The sequence below is a fragment of the Chelmon rostratus genome, chromosome 24 (assembly GCF_017976325.1).
Source record: "Chelmon rostratus isolate fCheRos1 chromosome 24, fCheRos1.pri, whole genome shotgun sequence".
Lineage (NCBI taxonomy): Eukaryota > Metazoa > Chordata > Actinopteri > Chaetodontiformes > Chaetodontidae > Chelmon > Chelmon rostratus.
Window position 1 is genome coordinate 9390699 of NC_055681.1, and position 18622 is coordinate 9409320.

Here is an 18622-nt window from a genome sequence, read left to right on the forward strand (position 1 = left end):
AACAACAGCTTCTTTCACTGACAAAAACCTGTGTGTTTGTGTGTGTGAGTGTGCACACACTCACCCAGGTCCATGCTCTTGGACGCTCTGTTGCGAGGTATGTTGTCCCTGTCATTGTCCAGCTGGCTGTCTGCATAGAAAGCTGCAGTCATGTTGGGCGGCCTCTGAAACTCGCTGAAAAACAATAGTCACAATTAACATCAATCAGCCAATCAATGTTCACTCTTGAACCGGAGCAGCCTGCAGTGCAAAAAAAAAAAAAAACTCTCTCTGTGACTTTTTGGTTACATCACCCAAACAAGAGTGAAAGAAATCCACACACAGACAACAGATCATTCAATTTCCTCTGCACCAGATGGGATCATTTAATAATACAACAGCATGCACTGTCTCCATTAAACTTAGAAGAAAACAAGTATATCGATGCCAGATTCTGACTCTGACCACATGAGATTCGGTACACACACAGATTTTGAAACGCACTCATTCAGAGGGCTGTTGTCGTGGAGGAGACAGTCTTACTTTTATGGCCTTCAAACCGACTCCTTCAGTGGACCCGCAGTTATTTCAGTGAGCAGACTAACTGTGTTTTATAGTTCATAAGATGCTATCACACTGAGATATGAGCTCCCACACTACAGGGGCCAGTATACTCCATCACAACTGCTTGTCGGATGTTCGAATACCCCCCCGTCTTACCTTTCTGATGTCTGATTTGGGGGGCTATGTGCAACCATTTGTGGAGCTTTTGGAAACGGTGGCAGCGAATGTGTGAACCACATTCAAACGATATCATGTCCCCCCCAAAACTTTCCATGGCAGCCAGCCTTTCGCTTGATCTTGGAGTGTGGCCGTTCGGAATCAGGTCTAAACACATCTGATTTCCCATGTGGTCGGACAACACGCTGCACCAATCGCTTCTTTTCAATTACGACTCTGCCTTATCGGCATCAAATTCAGGGAGATGAAAGTTAATTTCAGGACTTTTGGCTGTGTCCCAATTCCATACCTCATATTAATTCTAAGCATGTTTCGGGTAGTCAGAATGCATCTAAAATGCCTTTGATTTTTTTGACTGTTGATGGACGGCATTGCCCCGCAAAGGAAATACAGGAGCTGCGATTCGCAGGACAAAAATGAAACAAACAATGAATGGTGGCGAGGCAAAAAAAAAGCCTACAAACCTGCCGTTTGACTGACATCCACTGTAATTTCCTGTTAGTACAAATGTAAAGTGTGAAGTGCACTGACCTCCTGATTAAGAACTGCCAATACACAGAAGACCAGGAAATGCTGAACTTACGCAACATGAAATTATCCGTAAAGAATGTGTCCCACCAAAAAGCACGCCTCCATAACAGATCTGAGACTTTAAAGCGATGACAGTGAGAGCTATGTTTAAAAATTCCTCAAAATCAGCTGTTTCAAAGATATGGATCAACTCTGACACTGCTCATTTCATGAACAGCTTAATTTTCCAAAATATTAAAACTTATTCAGGAGCCGTGCCTGATCACGGCAGCCATATTTTCTTAACACGTATCCCTCGTGAAGCGCGTACAGAATTCATGGTTCACGTACATTGCCTGCTGTGTAAAGAGTGCTGCTGTTGTCAGTGGGATGCTAACAAAAGTATCGTAGCTCTTTGCAAGCCTTCAAACTCCTACAGAATTTACTCTATTCTGCTATCACTATACTAACTGATGCATAATGCAAATAGGCTATTGCAATTAACGTACAATCTAAATAATGCATATGTGCGTTGTAATATTTAGTGTAATGGCTCTTCTTTATCTCATAACACAGAGGCTCATATTAAGAGTGTCATTAGAATATAATAACTCTGGCCCTGTGTGTGGTTTAATAGAGTGCTGATGGTGCAGTGTGCTGTATATTGTCAGTGTGTGTTATGAGGGGGGATACCTGTGGTGCGAGGGAGTTAATGGTAAGTCTCTATTCATTTCCTCCACGGAGCTGGGGGAGGGCGGAGGGGGGAAGCCTTGCTCCAACTCCTCATTGTCGTTGCCGTAGTGACCGTAGCTTCCATCGGCGGGAGCGGCGTGATGTGGAGCTGAGGAGGAACACAATGATCAGACCAAAAAAAAAACAAAAAACATCTGTTTGTTTGTTTGTCAGGGTGGAATCAAAGAAAACATGAACCACTAACAAGGTGCTTAAGTATTTTGGGGGGTTATTTTCTTATTTTCTTGCTTTGATTTTACTTATTGCTGCATAATCGAAAGTAAAGCTGTGTGAATCTGCGTTATCTACACTGTATACAGAGGGATACTTAAATTAAGACATCAGAAACAATGAAAGAAAGTGTGTCCTTCATTTGAGGATCAATGCTGTCAATACAGAGCTTAGCAAGGTCAGAGATTTAGAAAGCATGTGCTTTAGATAAAAAAACCACACATACACAGTACACATTCAAACAAACAAAATAATCATTTCCATACGAAAGCCTCATTTCAGCTTCCCTGCAACACTTCCGACAACATTTCCATAAACTGTAAACCCCGGCAGCATATCATTCCCAGACTGTAAAGCCCCCACTTCCCGTATAAAATGACTGTAAGTGTACTGCCGCTCCAGTCTGATGGAGAGCTGGATCTCAGTGAGAAAAGCGTCTCTCAGCTCCCTGCAACCCAGGGGGTGAGGGAGGGGGAGACGAGGGAGAGAGATAAAGAATGAATTTAAAGCAGTTTGTTAGTCGCCTTTCCCTTTTTTTCTTAACGCAGCGGCATGCATGCAGCACAATACCCTGTATGCAAATCTGGCCCACTTAGAAGTCGTTTCATCAGCGTAATGATTCCAAGGTCAGATCTTCTGCACGTGAAAAGAAAGCGTCGCGTTCGGAAAAACATAGTTAATGACTTCCCTTTCTCTTGCTATAAATATTCAGGGGCGAGAGTGAAATGAGATATGAAAGACAGAGCTTGGACAATTCTGCAATTCGGTGCTATAAGACGCTTGGGGTGGCCGCTACGGTGACCTGAAAAAAACACAACAATGACAGGAGTGTTGGCTGGGCGTCACGCTGTGCACACACGCACACACGTATGTAAGCGCACACACGCAGAGGCTGACAAACATACTGTGTGTACACACTCGGTTGCAGATAAGGGGAGTACACAAACACTCCAAGCCAAATGTTGACTATCTGACGGTTCAAACGGACAAATATTGTGCACAGCACGATCTGTCGAGTGTGTGCTCACCACTTCTGGAGCTGCCGTACGCGTAGCTGTTGGTCGTCGTTGTATGGCTGCCGCCGTTCATGGCGGGCTCTGCGTTTGGGGGTCTGGAGGGTCCTGAGGGCCCCTGGTATGCATTGTGGGCCCAAGGCTCCTGTCAACAAAGACAGAGATGAAGAGAGATGATAAAAATGGTTATTGAGGGCTCATATGCAAAAATATGTGCCAAATCCAAGCCACCATTCATAATCTATGAAATATTTATGATGCTGCCTCACACATCAGAGGATTTAAGTCATTTCTTTTATTACCCAGTAGGACTGGACTCATGTCTTCTATATCTTTTGTTTATCACACATTAGCAAATGCTGTCTATGGCTGGTATATACAGTACAGACTAAACATTTTAGCACAAGATACCAGATGGCATCGCTCTCATTGAAAGTATAATCTTTAATCCAAACATACTGTCAATTTTATGTTTTTCCTCTTCTGGTGACATTCTTAAAACTGATGCAAGAACTGATGCCTTGTTTTCTTTATAGCTCTGGTCATGGGCGTGTGCACGCTGGCTTTTAATACACAAGAGAGAGCTGTAAACATGAGGTCATGTGGACTGACAGAGAACTCACTCATGTGACATTTGTGGTCACGGTCATCTCGTATTATCAGCCCAGCATGGACTCAAGAGGAAAAATCTAACGCAAGCGACTGACAGCGTGTCACGCTGCACTTTACTGCACATCATGTGTTTCTTTATCCTCTCTGTTGTCACGGAGAAACAAGTGACTATAAGCATTACCAGATGAGACTGCAGCTGGACGTCAAAAATAATGACCAACAGGTAGAAACAGGTAAAAAAAAAAAAAGAGGCATCTTGTCCTCCAGTGTTTCAGGGAAAATAGTGACTGTGTGGCTGCTACGTTCACGTCAAAGTGCTAAAAACCCACAAAAATAAATCTCTCTTAACTCCTCTCACACTTTCTGATGTTTTAAGAAAAGTCGCTGCGCTTCGGTGGTGATGTGCATATGTGTTCCCATATATTTTTCATATCGCTTCTACAGAACTCCTCAAAGCTCCCTTTGCAAACAGCAGACACATTTAATAGTAGTTTAGGTTTTGAGTTCAAGCTCAGATCAAACATCTACTGTCGCACAGTCCTGTGGTTAGTCTGGGCAGCTTTCACACCACAAACAAACCGCACCAGAGTCCCCTTTGGAATGTGGACCGATCCCACCGTTTCAAGCAGCCTCAATGCGGCTGTTTGGTCCGCACGAAAGTTTGATTGACAGCTTTCACACCCGCCTAAATTAACCAAACCAAACCGGCACACGCACAAGAGCCTGTTCAAACCAGGCTCAAAAGATTAGAAAGCAGCCTTTGGTGACATTTTTACTGTGTGAATGATCCTGCAAATGCAGTGATGCTGTCTACTCTACTGTACTGTGTTAGCCACTATAATATTTCATCATTTATGCTGGATCTTTTCTGCATTGATACTACAGGTAGATTCACTTCTGATGGAAGCCAAAAAAAAGTCATGGGAACAGAGCAACTGCAGTTTAGTCCAACAAGGACTTTACATTAAATTTGTAGTCATACAGTCAGATCTCACAAGCGATCAATTATGATTCGCCTCAGATGGTGATATGGGAACAGAGCTTTGAGGGAAACAGGAGCAGATTTAGAACAATCCTCTGAGGATTTTGGCTAGACGTGGAGCGTGGGTGAGGAAAAAAAACAAAATAGTCGAGCTGATATTAATTGAGAAAGAAATTTGTCATCAACTCGGACAAAAAAAAAGTTCTCTCTGCTTAATGGCAGATCGACGTTTAGCCATTATCTATGCTGCACTGTTTTATTGGTGTTGTTCGGATTGGCAAGAGGAGAAGGTTTTTACCCTTTCATATTTGACATGGAGGAATTTGACACTTTTAAGGTGTGAAATCTGAAAGAGGAAAACATCTTATTGTGGACTGTGGATTACAAGCATGATTACAAGAAAAGCATGAATAAATATATATATATATTGATATGCCTTTGGCAGTGCTTTTGAAGACCCGTTTTCACTGTATCTTGAAAAAACGGTGCTTCTCTTCATGTGCACGATTGGAAACACGGTAATTAAGATAATCCTGAGAGCACTGACAGGCATGTTATCGAACAGCCATCCAGCACTACAAAGGACCCCCCCCCCCGTCCCCACAGATGGAGATGGGGACGGGAAGTGCTGGTGGTGGAGGATGAAAGAAGCCTTTTCTGGTCAAAGAGATTGGAGCTACAGCTGTCACATACAAGCACACACACACACGAGCAAACACACAGGAGCAAACACACACCTATACGCTTATTTAAGCATGACAAAAAAATAATCCTCAGACACAGTGTACAATAATGAAAGGTGTTCCAGTATCTTCATCATATCAAAGCATCGGATGGGGTGTATTCACAATGTCGTGGAGTCCCTGGGGTATCATTAGCATCTACCATACATGTTAATATGTCACTACATCATAGCTGTCAATCATTCGGAGCTCATATATGTGTGTTGCGTGCATTTGCGCACAAAGTTCTGACAGCTCTCCTGCATGTGCCAATGACACATAAATCACATCACAGCCCTCCCTTCATCCATCCATCCCTCCATCAGTCTCCACAAAGTGACGACTCGCCTGAGGCTTTTGCAGCAGCCTGGCAGTCAGGCAGTCAGATATCTTAATCCCACAACAATAAGTAAACAGGGGGGATCCATCTCCCCAGCCAGCCCCAACCTACAGCTGCATACAATAGGCTTCTGGGAGAGAGGCTTAGCCCTGCCTCGCCCTACTGTGTCACCCACATCTCACTCGGCTCAGGATGGAGAGCAAAACAGCAAAAGAAAGAGAACAAACACAGAAAATTCTGTTTTTTTTCTCTTTATCTTTAATTTTCATATCTACTTCTAATATTACTTACTTATGCTGTTTTACTGTTTATCTTTCTGATGTAGTCTTATTAGTTTGTCAGTTTAAACTGCACTAACCAGTTTTCATGACTGAGTGAGTGATAAACACGTAATTGTGCAATTGAGTGAGACTTTTTATCACATGTATGGGAGCAAATAAAAAGGACTCATTCTTTCAAAGAATTGGTCGATATGGGGCAAGATGTTCATAATATAATGTTGTGGCCAGATGTCAACTTGTCTTCCACAGCTAATCAAATATACTGAAACAGTCTTAGGTACAGCAGAACTTTGAGCTCAGTGCTAGTATCAACATGCTTCCTTGCTCACAGTGACAATGCTAACATGCTGATGAATAATGCTTATCACCAGCTTATCGTGTTAGCATGCTAACATTTGCTTATCAGCACAAAACACGACGTGCAGCTGAGGCTGATGGGAATGTCAGTTTAACAGGTTTTTGGTCGGAAACCAAAAGTTTTAGATCAACAAATTTTGACCTGATGGAGGCGCTAGAGGAATCTGCTCATCACTGTTCACCCTAAAGGCAACAAGGAATGTTTGTACCAAATTACAGGGCAATCCATCCACAATATTTCATTCTGGTCCAAACTGGTGGACAGAGAGACGTTGGCATCCTTACAGCCAAACATCTAGGGTGTCAAAAAAAAAAACTTGATTGGAAAATTATGGACATCATGGATCTCTTACAGACCTAAATTTACTCATACTGCCAACATCAATAAATTGTCAGAATCACATATAATTACACTGACAAGAGCGCCAACAACCAGCTACATGTAACAAGAGGTTTAACCACAGTTCAGAAGCTTTAACTGGTCAGACTGAAATTTAATAGTACAAACCTCAGACGTCATCCAAGACAAGAGAAGGAATATACTGTAATGCATTGATGTATTTCAAGCAAAATAGTTTCATTACGTTCATCAAAGTAAATGTGGTAATTTTACTGTGATTATGATTTAAGGTCAGGTCACGTGGCCCTCGTGGAGAGCGAGCTCGAGACCGACAGTGAGAGAAAGGAGAGACGCTGAGGGGCTTTGGCTTCAGGGAGCATTTGTTTTATCGCGCCGCCCCATGCGGTCTCCAGACTTAGTGATGACAGGAGACGCACTGCGCGGATATAAACTGAACTTTGAACTGGGTTTGATCGCAACTCAAACACACAGGCACTGACGGGAGCACGGCGTAGATGAGATGTGAATGGCACAATGGGCAGGTCAACGGCAGTCAACCCAGAAACCCTCCGGTCGTCACACGCGCACACAGCGAGCATCTGCTTTAACTGCCGTGAAACATCTTTATGAGCTTTTGAAATCATCAGTCATGGTTCAACATCAAGCTGAATAGACAGACTTAACAAAGAAACTGCTATTTTTCACCGTCTGTCATGCTTGATGTCTTCATTGGTCCGTCTATCCGGGAATTTGTGCTGCTTTTCAAGCGTTCGTTGAACACAACCTCTTGTGTGATTGATTCTAATGTTGCTCGCACGATTACCACCAGGGAATAAAGACACTGTCGCTGAAAAATGAGGACTTTCTCTTTCTTTTCGTTTTTTTTTTTTTAGAAAGTTCATGTCAACTGTTTTTATGAACAGCACCTCAACAGACAAAAGAGAAAAAAGGTAAAAATAGGTTAACACATTCCATGCAGTCTGATTTTTTAACAAATTTATCACATCTGAAGGGGAGTGTGTTCACAGCTCCATGGAGCATTCATGAAAGCTTACACTTTCCATGTCAGTTTTCATTAGCTATTCCTAAAATATGTTTATTATATCTCATATAACTGTGAATGTGAGACTTTTGTTGTGACTAATTTACAATTTTGGCACGTTTAGGTTCAAAGAATGAATAGTGCTCATGGTTTTCTAGCGGGACATTTATGGTTTTTCACTTTTATGAAACGTGTTTTGGTTTCTGCTTGGAGTGAGTAACAAATGATTTAAAAAAAAAGGCAGGAAAGAAAAGAGACTCTGAGGCCAAAACAGAGGGAATAGAGACCAAAAAAATATTTAATAAACAGGGAGAGGAGCAAAGGAGAGCTGCTGAAAATCCAACTGAGAAACAGACAGGCATGCAGGAGGCTTCAGATTAGCTTTATTCAAGAGAGGAGGAACAGGCAGGTGAGGCAGAAAAGCAAGAGTACAGTCCCTTAAAAAGCACGGAATTAGAAGTGAAAGTTAACATAAAACTTTACACAAACAGACAAAACAGGAAAGAGCAGAATAAGCCTTTACAGTGTGAAGACAACCCAGTGGTGTGAGGAAAAACTTAAAATTTTAGTGAGCTAAAACCAGTGTGACAGAAAGGAGGCCGAACACAGTGAAGAATTTAGTGTTGTGCTGAGTTTACGGGTAATATTTTAAAAAGAGAGCTAAAAGTTAATGCTGTGACAGTTAGTGGCGTTGGCAAAGGGAAAAGCTTTCAGCCAGATTAATATGCGTCCACACCATCGATCACTAAAATCTTACTGTATTTACGCATGAAGGATTTGGTGCAATGGAGGAACATTTTCTTTTCATCGCAGGGACCAACCATGGTTTTACAGAGATTAACTTGTTCAAATTCTGAGCAATTAAGTGCAAAAATGACTTTGCACTTAATGACGAGCAAACAACACACACTCTGTGTCAGAGTCCACCAGAGAGCCGGAGGTGGTGGTGGTGTCTGGTGAGAGCCCGGTTGTGTGCGTAGTTGTGCGAGTGTGCGTCTAGGTATCTGTCTGCAGATCTGTGTGTGTTTCTGTTGTGTGCTGTTCGGGAGGGTATCCTGCTGTGTGTCGGTGGGTCTCCGTACATCTGCCCTGCCATCGCTCTGATGTTTTCAGTGTAACTGGCACTCTGAGAGCTGACGTGCCCGTGGATGGCGTCGAGCGTGCGGCTGCGTGCGTGCCCTGACTTGCAGCCGTGCGTGTTGCCCTGAGCGTCACCGAGCACGTCATTGTGTGTGTTATCGAGTGTGGTGCGGCCCTGCATGTCTGCAGGCGTTCGGCTACGTGCGTGACCATGTGCGTGTCCGTAATCAAAGCTTTCCCTGTTTAAATTCCCCTCCGTGGCTCTGTCGAAGCTGCCCGGCATCTGACTGTGAGAGACAAACCCAAACTCGTACCTCGTAGCTGGCCCGTGCACATCATTTTGTGCGTCATCATCACTGTACTCAACATCCCTTTGTGTGAAGCCAAACGTGTAAGCACTACGCCTCTCCCTTTGGTTAAAACCAAACGTGTATCTGGTGTGCGTCTCCCCTGGCCTCTGTGTGTAACGCTGCCTGTGGCTGTGCGGCAGCGGCTCTGACGCTCGCCTCCTCAGAGTGGGGAGGAGGGAGGAGGAGCGGCGAGGCGGAGGCGGCTGCTGATGCTGCTGCTGCTGCTGCTGCAGGTGGAAGGCGTCACCCACTCGTACCTGATTGCTGGAGCCAGTTTGGGTGTTCTGTTGATAGGCGGCGGACCCATTTGTAGCTGCGCTTGGTGCAGGATTGGCACTGCCCACCTGCAGGAAAGAGTAGTAAAATCATTTTGAAAAGAGGATTGTTGTGTTAGTTAACAGCTGCATGACTTATCAAAGGGCTCCTGAAGAACAAACTGAACTTTTATATGCTTCTTCTTGATAAAATGACAACATCATCTTCCTTTATTTTTGGGTTCCTCTCACTGTGTTTACACTGAGGCATAGCTACAACAATCTTCACTCCAATAACTTGGCTGGGGTGCCACTTTAAACACTCGGACTAATAAAAGAGCAGCATTCGTATCACCCTGAAAGCAGTCAAATGGGTTAGTAAAGAGATTATGAAGTGCTTCACCCCGATTTCATATTATTGACATGTACAAAAGTTCAGCTGCTAACAACTGGTACAGCTGAGCATCTTTACTGTGAGCATCAAATGATCATAACGGAGAGAGAGATACATGATCCTAATGTGGATGATATGTCATTGATTCTGCTGTCAAAACTCTGGTGGCTACTTATCAATCATCTTTGAACATATCAGGCTGCGAGGACGGTTTCATAATGCATCAACGTTCCTAAATGTTTCATGGAACCAAATTCATCGAACCAAAGTCTGGGAGTCTGAAAAATGTGTGCCCCACATCCTTTAAAGCTGTTTTTGAGTCAATGATTGACTTCATTCTTTGTACAAAAAGTAGAACCCTTAAGACAACACCTAGCTGTATTTTGAATATTATGAACATTTCATTATGATAATATCAACACGACAGACTTATTCTTATTAGTTCAACTGGTTTCGGGAGAATGTGAGACGATACAGCTGCCATGGTTCCTTTAAACCTACCTGCGTTTCCCATGGCTTCATAAAATGAAGCTTGAGCACTTCTGTGACCTCAAAATGTCATTCACCTCTGTTAATGTTGTTTTTCCAAATAGGAATAGCAGTTTGATTTTCAATCCAGCTGTGTTGAAACCATCCAACGACATTGAAAACATGTTGTAAAATGCACTGATACACTCGTACAACTTCCATGACATTACAGAAATGTTTAAAGCTCCATCCGCTGTACCTGTCTGGGTGCTCGGAGCACTACGAGCTGGATGGTGCCCCTGGAGTTTCCCTCTGACGACATGGAGCGTCTAAGCGTCTCCATGGCGGCGTGGTTGGCGCGTCCGAGCAGCGACTCACCGTTTATTGCTATCAGCTGGTCATTTACCCTCAGCCGACCGTCCTGTTGGGAGAGGATGACGTTATCGACAAGAAAAACCATTGTGAGGTGAATTAGCATTAAAACACACAATTTATGTTACTGCGAGAAGAAGCAAAGTGATTTTCAAAATAAAGGCCATTTTCATTTTATCTAAACTAGTTGCACAAGAAATGCAGCAAAAACAGTTTTTTAGAACTTGCTATTTGTTCATGTCACTTATGCTAATATCTAAAAAATAATAAATTATATTAAAATGCCACGTTGGGAAAAGGTGAGTGCAGAGCGCTTACACAAGATAAGGCACATAAGACTTATCACTAATAAAGTTTTAAGAGAATAGAGAAGAAGAAAAATTGGGAGAGGTGTGAAGTGTGTGTGCGTGAGAGAGAGAGTGACAGAGAGAAAGAGAGAGAGAGAAAGTAGAGTAGAAAATGGAAGAAGGGGGAAGGCAAGAAAATTGTAGAGTTAGCAATCTACTGAGAGTGGGAGAGCCATGATAAATACATAGAGCAGCTAATGGAATAGCCTCCGTGGGCACTAAATCACTTCTAAGTGTTTTAAATAGCAGCCTCTCATAGAGAGGCAACACAGAATAGTGCCCTGGAGGGAAGACGGGAGGGAGGGAAGAAGGGAGGGCGAGCAAATGATAGAGCAAGAGAGGGAGAGAGAGGATCAAATGAGGAGAGCAATGCAGAGGGCGAAAGAAAAAAGAACAATAAAGATGAAGACAGTTTGAGACACACACACTAAAGACTCTCTTTGTGTGTGTGTAGTCATGATCGGTCCATTATGGTCAGTCCTGCCCTTTGACCCCACCTCATTAACAAGGCACCGCCTGGGCTGACCTCAAATGCAGGCTTGGATGGCAGCACACACACGCACGCAAAACGCACGCGCACGCCAGCATCAAATCCACAGCTGTCATCAAAAATTGATGTTTATGCCAAAATCGTCGGGTGTCTGTGATATTCTCTATTAACATCATCCTTCTCCATGTAAGCAGCAGCAGCATGCAACATGTAATTTTAATTTGTTTTCTTTAGCATACTCTTTGAAAATGATCATATGACAGGATCAGGGATAAAGTCAAAGAACATTTTTTAATGTAATTGAGGCCCCAGGCCCTGACAGCAGCCAAAACTCTTTAATGGAAATAGGTTAGATCTCTCCATGACTCTTCCTCATCTCCTCCCTTTTTTGCCTGCTGTGTGCTTGTGTGCATGGTGTGTCTGTGTGTGCATGGTGTGTCTGTGTGTGTTCGTGTGTGTGTGTGTCAGACTCAGGGGACGCCTGGGTTCCCTCCTCTGTACCTTCCTGGCACCGCAAAGTCTCATCAGGCCCCTTAGCTGCTTTTCATTAGCATGCATCTACATTGAGGAGGGCACACACGCAGACACACACACTCTTATGTACCGCATTGTGTTCCTGCTGAGTGTCTCCACTTTTCAATTTTCTTTCTCTCCTCTTATTCCGCCTCTTTCCGTCTCTCTATTGTTCGATACTGCTCATTCTTTCCCTCTGATTCCCTCCCTTCTCGAACTCGCTCGCCCGCTGTCTTCTTTCAATGGGCTTCCTCCCCTCCCTCGCTACTGTCCGTCTCTCTTCCTCAGTGTCTTTCTTCCTCTTATGTGGTATCTTGCCCCAGAAACCTGTTTCGCAGCCAGCCGGAGATCTTACTAGGCCATTCTGTCGGAGCACTATCCGCATCGGCAGCTGTCAGAAAACTACTTCTGAAGGCACTTCGGGGAGCCGCCGTCTGGCCTCCCTGATCCCAAACCAGCCGTTTATCTACAACACCACACTCGTCTCTGTGCCTCCTCGACGTTCAGTGCAGATCTGGGAGCAGCAACGAGGGGCACGCGGAGTTGTGACATGTGACGGGGGCCAGATATCGAGGCCAAGTGGAGGAATCTCCAAAGTGCTGAAATGGGATGTTTTTCTTCCTGATGCACTCTCAACTTCAAGTGAGCAACTGAGTGATAAAGATAAGACGGCTGAAGCAGCGCTGATGTGACGAGGCCACTCGGGGTCAACGGGAGTCAAAGGTCGAGGGAAGGCCAGGACAGGATATGAGATGGGGAGGTGAGAAGCGCACAGGAAGAGGAGATGAGAGGAAACAACAGAGAAAGACATCAAAAAGAAGAGAGGAAGAAGAGTGTGGACAAATGCAACGGGGGGAAATAAAAGAGCAAAAACAAAAAAGATCCAAAAAGGAAAACCTCCACAATACAAAAACCACTTCCTGGTTCACACCAGAAGAATGCTCAAAAGTCTGTAACACATGGTTAGCAGCATGAATAGCTGTGATGCATTCAAAATCTCTGGGATGGTCCTGTAAAGGGCAAGTGTGCCGTTTTTATGTGTTGAAGATGTAAAAGATGCAAAAAGATGTAAAAAAAAAAAAAAAAAAAAAGTTGCATAAAGCCCTTCGTGGCTCTAGAGGGAGCTGTGTGAAGTCTGATGTCACTTGGCGCTGACGACTACATGTGGAGGTGTGGAGAAAGAAGTGATCTTACCAGACGTCTGTAGCCGTTATCCCTGCCAGAGGCTAGGGGCTTGAGGCTACATTAGCCACTATTAGCATAACACAGTAGAATCTCTGACTAAACTGTGGTTGTGGAGTTGAATTGTGGGAAATGAAGGCATCAGGTTTTGACAAAAAAAACGAGTATGTATAGTAAAGATGATTAATTGCATTAAAGAGGTTGTGTTTTCAACTCAGAGGGTTGCAAAAGGCCTCCAAAACATGGTTGCTGAAGGCCCTGTGGCCCCTGGGTGCAGACCACAGACAAAGATCCTTTACCTTATAAGCAGCCCCTCCATGGATAATGGACTTGATGAAGATGCCCAGGTCCTCCCCAGTCTCTCTGGACTTGTTGCCCTTCAGGCTGACCCCAAGGCCGGCCGAACCCGATTCATTGAGGGGGATCTCATACATCAGCTGCTCCCTGCCGTCCTCCAGCAGCAGGCTGCCGGCCTCTTCTCCTTTCTGAGAGACAGAAAAAGAAGACGTGAGGGATGAGGGAAGAACAAGTGTTTAAGACTTTTTACCCAAGTTCAGATTTTTCTTGAAATGTTAAATAAAAAGCTACTTTCCTCGGCAGGAAAAGGCTCTTCATAGACACACCTAATACCTGCTTTACATAATAACTGCTGTGTATGATCCCTGACGATTGAGGTAGGAGCACCATGTCTAATGCACCGACTGATAATGCCTGCTCCTACACCACACTGATTACACTCAACACCAAAAACCAGTGGAAAAAAAAGGAGCGAAAAGGAAGCAGAAGAGAAACTGATTAAAGAGCGAGATGGAAGAAGGCTGCGGGGAAGAAAAAAGAAATGCAGTAAGAGAAAGGAAAAGAGGAAGAGAGGAGCAGGTGTTGTGCACTGGAAAGAGAGATGAAGGTGTAGTGAGAAAAAGAAGAAAGCGACTGTAGAGAGGTTATTCCATTTGGAGATGAAAGGCGCAGACGGAGAGCGAGCCATTTCTAAAGGAAACATAATAACCTTTTCATACCTCCTCCTGGAGCACAGTGGGGGAGGAAGGGGGAGGAAAGAAGATGAGGAGGAGGAGGAGGAGGGGAGAGGATGGAGGCTCAGAGGAGCATTTAAAAGTAATAACACATCCCTGAGGTACACCCGCTTCTCTCATTCACACTCCTCCCTCTTTACATTTCATCCTAATCTCTCAATCTTACTGTACGCCTCTCCCCTCTCCACATCTCCTCTCCCTCTTTCTCAGTTTCTCTTTCTCCCCAGACTCCTGTTCCATCTCTACTCTCTGCAGGTCTCTCTCTCTCTCTCTACATCTTTCACCCACCCACCACATCTCACCCACTGCTATTTAATGTGGAGAAAATGACCGTGGCGGTGGCGGCGTCGCCCTGAAAATACGACGGAGGAGAATGAAGGGAGGAGACAAAAGACAGCAAAAAAGGAAAATGTCTGTCATTAGGGGATGGCAAAATGGAGAGAACGAGAGGAAAAAATGGCAAGTTCAGTCACCCAGGGAAAAGAGGGCCCGCAGAGGGGAGGCGCCTCAACGCCACTTCACTCCCAAGTCTGATTTTTCTTACAGAGGAGGGGTGGAAGGTTAAGACGGTGTGTACATGCATGTTCACAGATCTTTTCTTAGAGACTGAAAGTTGCTCAGAGGTTCATTCAGTTCAAGAAATCTAAACCAAAGACAACAGCCACCCAAACCACACCTTCAGTCAAAGTCAGGAAAAGTCAAAGCAAATTTTGTAATGTGCATATACATTAAAGCAGCCATAGCAGCTGTCACAGCTTTAAAGATCTGAGCATCCATACCAGGATTGCTGAGCCTTACATCAGGCACCTCGACCGCCACTGAATCAAGAATCCATGTTCACATTTCCCCTCTCATCGTGGCACAGTGTTAAAGGGTGTGGGAGTCAAATACATCCTCCAGTACAATTTTGCAAAATTCGTGACCGCGAGAGCTCACTCTCAACCTCGCTACGATCCCCCGGCCCCCGAAAGTCTGTCTCCCTCCCACCACTCTGCGCCGCTTCGTCGAGGTGCTTAATTAAAACAACAGCCTGTTAAAGCCTGAAGGCCAGGAGGGGTGCTCTGCTCTGAACTGTGAGTCTGAGCTCCCTGCCCAGTGAAGGTAAAGGAGCTCAACCTGGAAGGTCGTCTGTGTCAGGGGAAAGAAAACGAGGCACTGGAACACACTGATCCTTTCACTTTGCATTTAAAATGGATCACAGCTGAGCGCCTATTAATTAGAGCCCAACAGATACTAGACACTCAATCTGTCAGCATCTTACAACAAAACACTTACAACCTTTACAAGAGGGGCTCAAATGAGAAGAAAAACACATTTTGAGCTGAGGTGGACATAAACATGCTGCCAATACAACATTTATTTCTGCAGTTTCTTTTTGCATTCTTCCCGACATACACACAATCCATATACACCTGTGATATCCTGACATTGGCTCCACTGATAGTCGCCATTCACCTCCTTTTATATGACGGTAACAAGATAAAACAAGCAAAATGCCTCTTTCAAAAGTCCCAGATTCTGTTTTTCTATTTCAGTATAATACAAGACTTTCAGTCAGGGCTTATTTTTATCAACAAGGCATTTCAGAGTGCTGTTACTCAAAACCAGAGGAATTACAAAGACAATCCGCTGCTTCCCGCTCAAGAGACACTTGAGAGGACTCGGATGGCAACCTGGGAGGTTTTAAATACCTCTGTGATCTAGCTGCAATAACACACAAGGTGAAGGTGGCCAAATATCAGAGCTCAGCAGGCTTTGAAGGCTCTGGAAAGAAAGCGAGACATCGGAAAGTTATGAAAATGCGAAGTTACACAAACGGAACGTGTTTATCTCTTTTAGCTGACTGCTGATTTAAATCTATTTACACAACCAACTGAAACGCAGTGGTGGTCCCAATGCAGGCACACACGCTCACACACTTCAATATCCCCTCTAATGCCCTTTCCTTGGGGGATGATTGCGTCCCCAGGGCGGCTGAGACCCCTTGGCCCTGCTCCGCGACCCCCTCCTCCCGTCGCCGTTGGCCCTCAGCAATGGCTATTTAACAAGCTTTTAGCCAGGAGAGAGACCACCCTCTTCAACACCCAAATGAGGAGACAAAAAGGAGCTTTTTCTTACCCCAGGGTGGGTGGCAAGGAGGGGGTGATACACAGCGATTACACACAGAGCCTTTTGTCGCTGAGGATTTCTAAATGGGGGGTTTCAAAGCGGTGGGATTAGCAGTGAGAGCGACATTCAATTAAGATGAGATCTCGCCGCGCTTGGCGCCGACGATGGAGCTGCCAATTAATCGCCTTAATGTCTGCCTCTTCGCCGCTTTACACCTTTACCTCACGACGAAGAGAAAGGAAAGTAAAATGAGTGATTGAGGGATAATTCTGCGCGTTGGTGGGAGGATAATGAAAGAAAGAGGAGTTCAGCACTAAGACAGACTGACAGGAAGAGAAAACAGGCAGAGGGGCAGGGAGGGACAGACGACAAGTAAAAAGAAGACAGAGAGGAAAAGCTGAAACACAGCAAAGTCACTTTCTGCCTGACGACCCCCTTTTCCTGTGAACTGGCCGAGGCCGGCTGGCAACCGAGGGTCAACCATGTGCCGAGTAACCCCTCCATCCTGTCCTTGGCAAACTCATAATTCTGCTCCGTACGCACACTCACAAAAAAAAAACCACACACACACACGTATCGCGTTCCCGCCGAAACCCACAAAAGACAAAACTCTCCACATCACAAAGCGTCTCTCTAATCTCCACCCTGAAACAAAACGAGGCCCCGTGAAATAATGAGAGCGCCGAGCGTTCGGAGACGCAGAAATGCTGACAGGAATGAAACTGTGATTAGAAGTTATCACTTTTTAATTACTGCGAGCGTGTGCGAGAGTCCAGGAGATGGGGTAGAAAATCGTCCTCCTTTTGTATCCTAATAATGAGGCTAATTTACGGGCTTTATTGTTATTCTTCTGACTGAAAGAGACCAGTATGCCTCCCAGCACTGCCGACTGCTTTCACAGAACCATACTCTGCTCATGAAACATCAATACCGTCTCTATTGAAACTAATCAATCAGCAGTTCGGCCAGTTCCTCCAAAAGTGTACTTTACTTAAGAAAGGGAGATTTAAAAAGTTGGCCGAGATGATCGTTCCAACGCTTCGGTGCAGACTGAAACATCCAGACCAATTTTGGACCATGTTGAACACTTTTTACATACGCATGAAACCAGGCCGTGATTACACGCAACTGCTAAATAACGAGATTTCTGTGCGTCCAGCAGCCACCATTAGAGGCAAGGTTGGAATATTTTGAAGAAGCTGTAGCCTGCACAGATTTCCTTTGTGAGAGAGCAGGGTCAGTAGTGGGAGCACAACCTTTTTCTTTGCAGTGCAAATATGTCTGGATTTTACAAATAGTCTCCTGTTCAGCTGAGAAAGTCGACTTCCTTTGGATGTATTTATTTTGGTGTCAGTTTCAGGTTTCGTCAGACGCTGAATTCAATTATTTCGGATACAAGGACGCATCGCTGTGAGTAATGATCTTTCTTTTCATCCCTCAATACTGCTGGGACCGATCCTTTCCCTGAGGTCTTTGTCAAGCCCATGTCCACATATATAAAAAGTCTCACCAAGAAATCATGTTTATCCAGCCAATAGGGCTGTGACAACCATGTTTCCAGCAAACGTGTTTACAGGCTTTCAGTTTGCAGACAATAACGGGGTTAAATAAATGCATTTAAACACTGTGTTTGTGGGTGGTCGAAAGAGAACGTGCAGAAAAGCTGGACAGGTGAGACACAGCAGAGGCTTTTTCAGGATTAAACTGTGGAGCAGAGGCAGGGGGTCTTTACTACTGCACCACCTGCAGGCACGGTCAGGAATCAAGTGAATTCCAACAAGTAAACAACTCCTACTTACTCATCACATTATCAAATGTGTCAGAAACGCTCCAAGATATCTAAACTGATATGCTTTTTTTAAATGAAATAAACATCTAGTATCGTGTGAATGCTTTGAACTGGACAAAATGTTCCCATAGATCAAATTAAACCTCATTATATGCAACATGGTGATGCTGTAGATTCATTGTCCATAGCAGTGAGGAAAAATCGAATTGTAATTCAGCCAATTAATCTCAGCAGCTACTGAATGTAAAACTGTGATAATTGCTGATTTGCATCTGATAGTTATTTTGAACAAATATGATGCAGTTTTTACGAGATATTACATACCCTGAAATATGAATAAATATCCGCGTGCACTAAGCCG

At 44.3% G+C, this 18622-nt stretch overlaps 1 protein-coding gene across 1 annotated transcript in view; it reads right to left on the bottom strand.

Annotated features, from left to right (window-relative positions):
• The window catches only part of pard3ba (par-3 family cell polarity regulator beta a), a 140033-nt gene that overhangs the window by 68982 nt on the left and 52429 nt on the right, over positions 1-18622 (bottom strand). Inside the window, exons 11-16 of the mRNA XM_041966272.1 lie at positions 13632-13817; positions 10688-10849; positions 9570-9656; positions 3222-3351; positions 1924-2071; positions 65-174 (exon numbers count right to left, since the gene is read on the bottom strand). Coding sequence (XP_041822206.1) covers positions 65-174; positions 1924-2071; positions 3222-3351; positions 9570-9656; positions 10688-10849; positions 13632-13817 — 823 coding nt within the window. The remainder of the gene's footprint in view (positions 1-64; positions 175-1923; positions 2072-3221; positions 3352-9569; positions 9657-10687; positions 10850-13631; positions 13818-18622) is intronic.